Here is a 12,629-nt window from a genome sequence, read left to right as displayed (position 1 = left end):
AAAAATTTTCAAATAAATTATATATGTATACAATGTAGTTCATTTAGTTTCATCTATCTCAAATGTTGTGCAGCCAAATTTAATGCACATTGGGCTTAACATGGATGTCACCCCTCTGCTAATACAAGGATGTATGGTATCACTACTGATAAACTCTGAGTCTACAGGCAATCAATTTTAAGTAGTGTGAAAGTGTTGTAAAATCACAGAAAATGGTTGCTTTTGATATAACTTATGATAATATCAACATAACAACAGAAACTAAGCATCACATAAAAAGTTAAAAAAATAATAACCTAATGGGATCTTAAGGGAGTAATTTATTTTTTTGAGCTAAAATCAAAGTTTCTGCATGACGTCTGGAAATATGAAGAGGTATATTAGTCAGTTCTTGCCCCCCCCCTCCAACTGTGTCAAATTTCCCAAATGAACAATATGTGGCTTGATAGCTAGTACATAAAGAACTGCTTTTGGACTTGGAATTTTTCCTCAACTGAAAACACTCAGCTGCTACTTCCATTCCCTTTCTGCGACATAATGTACCATAATTTGTACGATAAAAACCAGAAATTTCATTAACCTGGTGGTAAAGTTAAGAAAATATACTTGAGCAAAATATAACTAGAGGATAGAAGAGTTTTTAAATTATAACAATAAAGCTTTAAAATAACTCATATTTTTATGTCATTATGTGCTTTTTGACTTGCCCTATATTTTTCATTTGGTGACAAACAACAAAATTATTATTATTATTATGGCACTACACTGAAGGGACCATTATATATTGCATACATTCTACTTTAAACTACATATACCTGTATTTGTATTTTTTCATGTATCTTGTTCTCCAAGTAAATGTCAACAGGGGATGAATAGGTATTATTATCATTACGAGGACAAATTTTTATACATTTATCCTAAATATTTACATTCTAGCTCATGGGATCTACCATGAACAGTGAATACATGATGGTGGGCTACTGCCATTACCCAATGCGATGAAATACAAAAATGCTTCATAGCTGTGAAATACCCATTTTGAAACTTTCATAAAATGTGTTTTATGCATTTGAATGCTAGCGTACATGTTTGAGAACTTACTCTTTCTGTCGTTTGAGCAGGAGATAGCAAACACCCCAATTTGCACCATGCGATCCATATGGAGGTCATAAGTGGCAATCAAGTCCTCCAGATCCTCGGGACACCTCGTCTCATGTGGTCCCTCTGCCCGGGAGCTCGTCTCCAACAGGTGGAGGAGACTGGCAAATGGATCACCAAACACCTGCGCACCGTGATGCACACAAAACAGAATCACAGATTGAACCTCATCCTGAACCAATCTCCCAAACAGGAGAAGGGATTTTTACACTAAGGTTTAAAACTACCTCTCATGCAATATGCCACCCAAAGAGGATTCGGTCAAGAATAATAAAACCACAAAGGGAATGAATTAAAAGGAAAGCTAACTACAGCCCTATGAATGTTATGGGACAAATCAACCCCAGCCGTACTCTTAATAGTGGGCAAAGGATACAGTGAGGGAAATTAGAGAGAAAAAATAAATTAAAATAAATTAAAAAATAAAATAATATAGGGTGCTCAGAACAGAACAAACGATGAAACCAAAATACGATCGCAAAAACACTCCGGCTAAGGTGTACTAGACAATATTGACCCTCACTTTTACCAAGCGCTCAACAAGACAGGGCTTGTGAGAGACTTCTCCCTGTCCCAGCGGCCCACCAATCACACGTAATAAAATAAGTGCATAATTATTGCAAATTAATGCACTCTCTAGCTTGGATGTACCAAATAGCATTGATCCTTGCTAGTCTCAAGCACTCAACCACACAGGGCTTAAGCGAGAATTTCTCCCTGTGCCAGCAGCCACAGGTTAATTTGTTTTCCCACAAAAGGAAACCAAATAAAGCTTTGCCAGTCACAAGTGCAAACTCCAATTAGAGCAGATATCTACAACCCTAACATTCCAAGACGCAAATATGCAATAATAATCAATGTACTGTACAAACACTTAAGAACAAAAGTTGCAATTGCCTAATGTCCTACAGAGGATTGCAGCACCTCTTTTCAACAAATTGTATTAGAACATACAAAGGACACAAAGTGCACAACCAAGGTCCCATGTATATTCAGAGAAAGTAATTGTTCAGCTGAATCACACATAAGTAATGGCATCTTTGCTACTTTCAACAGCACTGACGTTTGAAGAAAATTGATCCTACAAAGAGTATTGAATTGTGAAAACCACCATGTGACTAAGTTGTTTATTTCATCCAATGAAACATTTTAATACAAAATATATCACCAATTTTTGCGTATGATAAACAATTCATTCCAATATCTTGGTTTGCATGACTGATTATCTTAATTTTCATTTATCTGCAGAGTTGCCAATTCATATATCATGAGAGTTTTGGATACATAAAAATAATCAAATAATAAGGTCACCTTCCTAGAGGCAGAATTTAAAGCATGTGCATTTTTGCAAATAATATTGATTTCATTTAATTGCTGCATTACTTCAATGAATGTGACCACACCTTATATTGGCCGATTTCTACATTAGCAGAAGTTTATTATAAACATTCTCAGAGATGTAGATATACATTTTTGAAGAAAGCATATAAACAAAATTCATCCTTATTAGTTTGATACCAAGGTAGGACTTGCATGACAATTCCATTATTTTTAACTTTTGCCAATTTTGGACCAATGGGAGAAAATGTATGTATGGTATTAATAATATGTGAGATTTCCTTTCCACAATGATCTGTGTGAAAACCCAAGTAAGACTCACTCCCTAATGTGCTAAGAGAAGTCAAAAATTTCAATTCCCACAATAGAAGTTTACTCTCTATGAATGGATACTAATTTCAGAATGACACCAAAAAGTGTCTTCCAGTAGTAGTAGTATTTAGGGGAGGCGACCGACTGCTGAGGTCGTTTGCACCATAGGGGATGGACAGGAAAGGATGAAGAGTGGAGAGAAACCCAGCGTCGGCATTAGCCTACTCTTTACGAAAGGCGCCCAGGGGTCTGCAGCTTAACGTCCCATTCGACGGACGGCGTACTCACTCAAAGTGCCCTCCACAAAGCACCTCAAGTAGGGATTGAGATACCACTGAAAAATATTCAACACCACCGGGATTTGAACCCAGGTCCTCTGGGTGGGAAGCTAGTATGACAGCCACCGCACCAATCCCGATCCCCAAAGTGTCTTCCAGAGTGAGCTCAAGAGCAAACTTACCTCAACAACCAATCGAAGGAGAGCAGTGTTGACTCTCTGTTCCAGGCAGAACAGAGCCTCGGAGAGATTGCTTGCATGTATGTTTTTTTCATAAAAGTTGTCATCAAGGGAAGCAAATGCACCTTTCAGAGACTGAAGCTCTCTCAAAACCTTCAAAATCAACAAGAAATTTCTTCTTATTTAGTCCACTTATGATGACAGGAAATGAAACAAGGTGTTCAATCATGCGGCAATTTCACAATTTTTTTCATGCAACAACCTATTATTTCGATTTGCAATATTACAATAATTTGAGCAATACACATTTCTAATTATTTGAGCAATGCACATATTGTTTTCATTACCGCGGGAAATTGAAGAAATAAATTATCTCGGCCTCAGTCCAGGATGTCATTAGGTACATTCAACAGATTCAGGCGGGATAAAGTGGAAGTTCGTCATTATGAGAACACAAATCTGCACTTTTCCACAAGTTTATTAGTAACATACCAGGCGTTTCGGTTCACAGAACCATCATCAGGTACAAGACAAGTCAAGTAGTGACTACATCCAACCACAAGGGTGCCAGCTACCCCCCACCTTCCATTCTATGATTACCACATGGGCTTATCCTTTCCCCTCCCTCTTTTTGCCTCTACATTTCTTTGGTCCCCCACGCTCCTTTATCTTCCTTTAGTTTCGCCATTGTCTATGGGTTTTTCCATCTCTACCCTCTATGTCCCCACCTACCTTACTCTTCCCCCTTCCCCTTCTTCAAGCATGCATAAATATTATGTAGTCATTATTTGACATATCTTTACCTGATGATGGTTTTGTGAACCAAAACTCATAGCACGTTACTAATAAACTTGTGGAAAAGTGTCATTAGGTTGTCAAAATAAGTTGTTTTTAAAAATCCCAAAGCTAAAAGTCATACTCATGCATCAACTAGTCCTAAGAATGCTTTTATGTTCATCAGGTCTCATTCAGAAAGTGTATTTCCACTACCCGCAAAGATTTTACAATCTGATACTGAATGATCAAAAATTCCCATTATAAATAATCCATCATCATTTTTAAGCTACGACATCTACATGGCAAGTGATTACTTTGTTTTTATAGCTATTAATAGTAGCTTCAATGCTATGTTGCTTCATTTACACCAATTCAAAATTTCACATAGACAATACATGAAATCACACCACACACCATCTAGCATAATATGCAGCTTACTTAATTTTGATTATGAGTGAACCTAAATTTCAAATTATCTAGCATTCAAATGCTTGAAACGTAACAGCACAGGTTGCCAAATCGAGAATGCTAGGGATTTAATGGACTTATTTGTTTTTGTAAGGGAACTGGAATGTGCATGCTAGAAAAAAAATTGGATGAATTCTACAGGAGTTACTTAGGGAGAACTCAGGTCAAGGTCAATTCACCTGCTGGCCACTGGACACAATGGCTTCTGCATCTTTTGTGGAAACCGCCACATGAGACACCGACATGGAGAGGCACAATATTTTCTCAACCTTAGGACTCAGCACATCACAAAGCTCGCAATCCCTGAACTTTTGGTTTTCCTGCAACAGTGGAATAATTTGGTATAAACAACTGAGGAACTGTCATAATAAGAGATGCATGGACTTTGCAAAATGTGCCATTGAAAGCAAATCAAGAAGACCGTGAATCTATCTCAGCAATCGAACCATGTAAAAATAAATAAAAATGCACAGGCAAATATCTATATGAGAAAAGAATTGCATATTTTATCAACAAAGCAGTCCCTAAATAAAAAATTCTGGTGTAGTCAGCACATGATGACCTCTCCCAACATTTGTGATAGTCTTCCTCTATGCAAATGATTTTTATCTTTCCCCTAAATTGGAATAAAATTAAATTAAAAAATAACTTCGCTGTAATTATTTCATAACTCATTTACGTCCAATTTTTATGTAATTTGCTCTCTGGGTGCCCAATGTGGCCTGTGCACCCCTGGGATCCCAACAGCCCGTTTCTTAGCTTGTCACCACACTCCCCCATGGGGATGGAACAAACATTCTGGAGAGGTTGCCAGTTTTGTCAATAAAAAAGAAAACATAAATTCACAGCCACTTTCTTCATGGAATAATTTTTGCAGAAATCAATTAAACAGTAAAATCTAATGATCTTACTCAAAAAGAACAACCGAATAGGCAATTTATCTTTGGAAACACTTCTTACCTCACAAATTATCCGGAATCGCTTAGTGTCACAATGAATAAAGTTACTTTTAAATAAATTATAACTGCAAATTTAGTACATTTTCATATATTATATTTTGAAAACTGAGGATGTGAAATACGTGAATGAATCCATGAGTGGGAAATTTATGGGAGAAATGCCCTGAAATAAAATACTTTTAAAACTTTAATTTCCACCAAAAAACTTAGCAACATCAATAAGCCAAGGAGATACCTATATGAATAGCAATAAAACATAATATGTTTCAAAGAAGTTGTTCATGCATAAAATACATGCATGGAGTGACAAAATATTATCTCAATGCAAAATAAAAATGTTTCTACTTTATTTTGCTCTTTCGGGAAAAAAGTCATACTCTGGCAACATTCATAAGCACTTACATAGTCAATAGATAGTGCAGTAGTTGAGTGCACACACACATATACAGAAACTTGTTAGTGGAAAATATAATGAAAAGAGGTGATAAAAGAAACATTCACTTAGGACTATAAAGTTTTTGTACTCCTTGTACTCCAATGAAGGTGGTCCCAGCCACCTTCATTGGAGTGCAAGGAGTAACTGACAAGAAGAAGAGGGAATATTGGGAATGAGGGTGGAAAGAAGAGTAAGGATAAAAAGAGGGGCATACATTATGGGTGATTGGTTGTTGAGGGAAGGGACAGGAGATATTTGAGTAAGTGCTGTCGCAGAAGGGAATTAGTGACAAGGATGGAGCGGGTTTTCATGATGCATGCATGATTGCATGGAGTTTGGGAATTGGAGTGGATTTAGAAAGGGATCTATGGTTTTAAGATGATTTGAAATGTTTGCTGGATGGGATGTTTTAATGTAACAGAGTGGCATTTGGAGAGTAGATTGGTGATGGTTTAGTTGTCATAGAGGAGGGGACAAGATCTCTAAGAATAATCTTTTGGGACTGCCCATCACGGAAGTAGGTTTTGCAAATTAAGTGTTGCTTCTCTTACTATGGGATATTTTTGGGACTTATGTATGTTTTAGGATTTTTTGTGCATGAGGAAGTCCAGATAGCAACATCAGATAAGAGAGGCATGAAGCCCTGGTGGGAAGTTATTCAGGGAATCAGGGTTGCTGCAGATGAGGTGGCCTCAGATAGAAAGAGAATAAGGAATTGATTGGTTAGTGTGAACCAGGCTTTGGCAACTCCAGCCTAATTTTTAGGATTCAATAGTTCAATTACAAGATGAGTAATCAATATCTTAATTACTCAGGTTGTTATTTTTATTTCTGTATAGATAATCCTAGTACAGACTTGTATTCCGGGAGCTATTCTTCAAGTCATTGAATTCCAGTCAATACCTTTGGCAAAACTTGTGTTATTTCTTCCTTGAATCCTTCCTTCATTTAAAACCTTTTAACTGCTTGCAATTTTGATGTCCTTTTCTTTTTCAGGGAGTGCATAGGCCAAATGATAAAAACAGATTCTCTTGGTAATCTTGACAAAGTGAAAAATAATCTAGTTTCGATGTTGAACGTTTCTCGCTTTGCAAGAAACAGAAACTCTTTTGTTTAAATATTACTTGAAGATAAAGTGCCTTGAAATGAGTGATTAGACTCTCTCATTTGGTTATATTACATATTTAAGTGGATGGTGCAAGAGAAGGAACCAGGTGGCAAAACTGAAAAACTCCTCCAGCTAAGAATTTATACACATGAAGAATTGTTCTTTTTCACTTATTTTTCTATGGTTTTCCTCACAATTTTTGTTTACCTAAATTTGTTTAAAAGATACTGGGAAATGAGTTTTACTGTGTTACTTTTTTCCTCTGCGTGTGTAGTAACTGTAACTTTTGGAAGAAGTTAATATGGATCCTTCAATCCATTTAATTGATAGTACGTTACATCTTTCTGATTGTACTACCTCTGTTAAATTTTTATCAGTGAGTTCTACTTTGTCTAATGCATTTGACGAATATAACAGAGAATATTAGGATTAACACTTTAGTATTGTGTAATAGATGTCCCCTATGGGTTGAAACAAGCAGTAGGATCATAAAGTTTTTGTGTGAAAAAATACTAAGAGTATTTATTCAGTGAATGTAGTGTACTAAATGTCTTTTGCAAATAAATTATAAAATAAATATGTATTCCAGTGTCCATACACAGACACAGTAAGTGAGAACGTATAAGAATATCAGTGTTTCGTAATTAGTTTTCTTCATAGTTTTTATACTTTGAATTCAATTAAATACATTTCTTCTGGTAAATACGAGAGGTTGCAAGGCTCACTCTGAAAATGGCGAGGGTGCAGCAACCGGCTAGAAAAGTATATAATAATTTCAAAGTTTTAAATGGCTGCCACACCCCCTATATGTCATTTGTGCGCGATGGAGCTGCCATCTATCATCATGTACGGGAAATACCTGATATTGACTGTTCATATGTAAGTTGTCAACAGATGGTATTAACATACTGAATTATAATGGCTGATGTTCCATTAAATTATCCATAAATTAATGAAAGCAAACTAGAACCTTAGGTTTACCTACGCTTATTGCTCGTGTAAAATATTTTTTACTGCAAATATAGTCCCTCACACTTTTCCCTACCAATTTATAGGTAAAGAGAGTGATTATCATCAAATTAAGGAACGCATGTATATATAAAAAAAACCATAACCACAGTAATTAACCCAAAGGTAGGTGATGGTAGAGTTCACCCAGTACTGAGCCTGACGGCGTGTGAAATTCACACATCAGGGTAGGGGGACCAGTTCCCTTCCCTTTGCCGGTTATGGTTTCCCAGGAAGATCTGGTACCCAAAAAATCACATAGCTTGGGTGGAGCTGAAGGTGCCCACAGTGCCCTGCCTGGGAATCGAACCCAGGCCCCTCCGGTCAACAGTCCAACGCTCTACCCCCTGGACTACCACAACCCACGTATGTATATATCTCAGCAAGGTAATCAAGATTCTCATAAACTATTTTCAGGCATTAGCCATTTCGACTTTTCCTCTTAGTATATGCATTGTTCCCTATGGCATGGTTCTGAGATATTTTGCCAAACTTTGTGATGGGTTATGACCAGACTGCAAGCAACAAGTCATTTTTTCCTTACAAAAAATGTTGAGTAATGTAAAAGGATATGTTGGAATACAGGAATGCACATTATTTCAAATTTAGGAATGAATTTAAACTTATGAGCTGCCACCTAGAATGCATGAAGTCTGTAAGTCCAAGATTTTCTGTAAATAAATATACCTGGTCTCTGCTTAACTCAAGTCGCAATTGGTAAAAATGAGGCTGCAGCATTCTATGTACTTGGTGCATCATTCAAATGGCTACTCCTCTGATTCTGGCTCAATGATTGATTTCGTTTTCCAATTTCTAAGATCGTAAGCAGCACTCCTTCCAATGCACAACTCCAAACGGATGAAGCTGGTTGCACCAAGATGGAAGGGCAAAGGAGCCTTGAGAGGGAAGAGAGGGAACACAGCCCATACCTGAGCAATCTCTGTTGTGGCCTGCGTCTTTTCGCTGACTGTCTCATGCATCGGAATGGCCAGCAGGCTGAGTGCTTCATCCACCAGGATCACAAACTGTCCACAGGCTGTCTCAACCAGCTCACGGTGGTGGCCCCTGGTGGCACTGCCCTCTACGCCATCACCCTCACTCTGCAAGTTGTCCCTCAACTCGGACAAGCAGCGGTTCACTCTCTGCAGGACATAGTGCTCAGACTCACTGCAGCGCTGAAGAGAAAAAGGGGGCCAGTTACTTGGGATGTGATGTTTGGACGTGACCAAGAGGTGCAGTGGAGAAAGGCAAGGAGATTTCACATCAAAGGAAAACACTGTTGAGAGCAAAAACCAAAACTAAAAAAATGCCAGAAATAGATTCTTATTCGAAAGTAAATCAATGAAAACTTTTAAATACAACACATAATACTATCAATTTGACTAATCTCCTGGATTTAAGAGGAAGAGGATGCTGAATGAATAAATCAAGAGAATATATATGACTTCCCCAAAGAAATTCACAATCCATGAGAGTATCATTTAAAACACTGAAAACTGTAACACTGTAGTAAGTCATAATACAAAAGCCACTAATGGCTGGCTGCCAGTGACTTACAGAGATAGAACCTTGGGTGGAAATAGAAAGTATGTCCTCTGCATTATCAGGCTCAGCTACCCAGCTTTGATGGTAGTAGTAACGGTTTTTAGGGAAGGCAACTGACAGCTAAGGTCATTTGCACCATTATGGATGGATGGGAAAGGAAGGGTGGAGAGAAACACGGCATTGGCATTAGCCTACTCTTTTCAAAAGGTGCCAAGGGGTCCACAGTTTAACGTCCCTTCCGACGGATGCCGTGCTCACTCAAAGTGCTCTCCACAAAGCACCTTAAGTAGGGTCCGAGATACCACTGAAAAATATGTCGCCTCTGGGATTTGAGCTCGGGCCCTCAGGGTGGGAAGCCTGTATGTTAGCCACCACACCATCCCAATCCCCAGCTTGATGGTACCCAATATTTTTCACCAGCTATGCTTTAATTAGGTATTCATATTATTATAAACTTATTATTGGATAATGAGTTGTTATACCCATAAATATATAAAAAGTAAGCAGAGAAAACTTCAGAGAACTGTGGGAGATGCTGCAACAGTCAGTTTAATGGCATCATCTGCTAATGTGTATCAAAATGCAGGCTGTTAAGCTTTTCCACAGACTGTAAAAATTGTTTGTTTTGACCAGGATTCAAACCTATATTCCTCCATTTTTGGCAAAGAGATTTCACTCATTAAGCAACCAAGGTAGCATATTATACCTAATAATAGCTACCTATTATTGTTTAAAGCACTTGACAAAGAAGCTGAAGGATCTGGGTTTGAGTCCCATTCAAGGTGAATGATTTTTACAGCCTGTGAATATCCTGCATTTCAGGGAAAACTTGTTTGGCCATTATGACGTTATACACCAATGATGTAGGAGAGCTATGGAAACATTTTCTTCACAACTGGTGAATAACACTATCCTTTATTGTGCATAATAATATTATTATCAAATTATATATAATATATAAGTTTTTCCTCAACAGAATTCAGGACAAAATTATATTCTTCTAGCGTTAAACTGCTTGAGCTTTCTTTCTTTTATAACATCTTCACTGCGATTTTGCACTTTAGATAGCATTATTAGTTCAGTCTAGCATGTAGAAAACTGTGCTATTCACATCACATTTCAGAGCTGTTACAAGAGATTTTCTAGAGTGGCTTAGTGACAATACTGGCAACTATTCTTTTCTATTGCATTAAACTTTTTTGAATTTTTTTCTCAGATGCCTGCATACTTAGGGCAAATGATGTAACTAAATCAATGTTTTCCTAATTCTTAATCCATATGAAGGGAAAATGTTATTCCAGCGGGTAGGCTAGTGAACTACTGACAAGAAGGCCAGGGTTAGACTCTAAGGGTGGCCTCTGGGCTTCCCTTGGGAAGTCTGTAAAATCATACAGCTTCCCTCAAGCGGTGTGATTTTTCAGATACCAGATCTTCCTGGGAAACCAAGGACATGGAAAGGAACTGGAACCCTTACCATGCTGAGGTGTGTACATAATCCATGCCATTACGTCTTTAGTTTATCAACGCAATATTATTAATTATCGCTACTAATTATCATTGTTATTATCAATTATATTCCCAATGGAATGTCTAAATGGACTTTGAAAATTTCTAACATCAAACTTGAAACATTCAGGGGTGAATAATTTTTATTGTAGAAGCTTCAGACATGGCCAACAATTTCTTCTTCATCTTACACTATTTAGGTTTGGCTATTAATTTACTTCTACAGAATATGGTACATACGTGACAGAAGTAGTACCATGTTGCATGTACAGAAATGGAACTGAATTAAGAAGTTGTTTTGAACATGTGACTGGATAGACTTAATGTACTTAGCTTTCACACTCATTCTCCACTAAATATACATATATCATTAAGGCCCAGTCTTAGCATCATATGTACACATATACTGGGAGTGAAATTTTTTTGAGATTGCAGGCCTATAACATTCCTTATACATGCATAATGAATCCACTCAAGAAGAAGACTCATCATGAAAATTGTCAAATGTGCATTTCTATTTAAAACAGGCCAAGTTCTTACTAAAAAAACAGCAATTTTGCACATCAAATTATTGCTCGTAAGCTTTCCACATTTTATAATATGAGTAAAAAACCAGATTCTTATTACACACTTCTTCCTTCATTTATATTACATTCTTGTTACACTTTCTGAGATAAAATATTATCCTGATTGCACTTTCAAGTGAGCAGGGATCATAGTGAATATTATGGGTGGTCTGTAACAGACAAATGCATAACACCAAAGAGAAGCAATGGAGCCTTATGCACTTTGCAAAGCTGCATGACAATTAACACTAAGCCTATTGGTACCCTGGTGCTGCACCTGATTGAACAAATGGGCAAATATACAGGGTGCTATCCAAAAGTAATGCAATTAAATTTCCTGCTCCACTCCTATTGGTCAGAGTGGGATCAAACCACTTGGAGTAGGTCGGAGGGACGCTGAGCTTTGCCGTGAAACCGGTTTCAGTGCTCTCAAAGCTGTGGAAGCGGCAGGACATCAGTTATTGTAAACTTCTGTATGCCAGCTGGGTCACAAAAGATCAACCAAGTGGAAATTCCAAGTGAACTTTTGCAACGTATTGAAAATGAACCTGATTATTAGGATAACATCGTCACTGGGGATGAAACCTGGGTTTAATACGACCCAGAAAAATAATGCCAAAGCTCTGAGTGACACACCAAACAGTCCCCCAAGCCCAAAAAGGCAAGAATGAAGGAAATAATGAGCAGTAAAAAGTGAGAACAATCCTCATTGTCTTTTTCGACAGTAAAGGAGTGGTCCATAAGAAGTTTGTTCCTCAAGATTAACTCTGCCCACTAAGTGGATGCGCTGGAAAGACTCCAAAAAAGGGTTGTTAGGATGAGAAAAGACAACCTGGCAACTCCATCACAACAACGCGCCTTGCCACAATGCACTACAAGTCCATGAGTTCCTGACCAAACACCAGCTGCCAACACTGCCCCACCCCCCTTTTAATCCTGACGTCATCCCTGCAGACTTCTTTTTGTTCCCTTGGATTAAGGCAGCCCTGAA

The 12,629-nt window shown here is 37.7% G+C and overlaps 1 protein-coding gene across 1 annotated transcript in view; it reads right to left on the bottom strand.

Moving 5' to 3' along the window:
- LOC139693924 (serendipity locus protein alpha-like) overlaps positions 1–12,629 on the bottom strand; it is a 29,777-nt gene that overhangs the window by 13,039 nt on the left and 4,109 nt on the right. The window contains exons 4-7 of the mRNA XM_071592260.1: positions 8,951–9,196; positions 4,690–4,830; positions 3,269–3,418; positions 1,102–1,282 (exon numbers count right to left, since the gene is read on the bottom strand). Of these exons, the coding sequence (XP_071448361.1) occupies positions 1,102–1,282; positions 3,269–3,418; positions 4,690–4,830; positions 8,951–9,196 (718 nt within the window). The remainder of the gene's footprint in view (positions 1–1,101; positions 1,283–3,268; positions 3,419–4,689; positions 4,831–8,950; positions 9,197–12,629) is intronic.

The sequence above is a fragment of the Hetaerina americana genome, unplaced genomic scaffold (genome assembly GCF_022747635.1).
Source record: "Hetaerina americana unplaced genomic scaffold, ioHetAmer1.1.p SCAF_5, whole genome shotgun sequence".
Classification (NCBI taxonomy): Eukaryota; Metazoa; Arthropoda; class Insecta; order Odonata; family Calopterygidae; genus Hetaerina; species Hetaerina americana.
The sequence above is the reverse complement of the archived record's forward strand: the minus strand, read 5'-3'. Positions and strand labels throughout refer to the sequence as shown.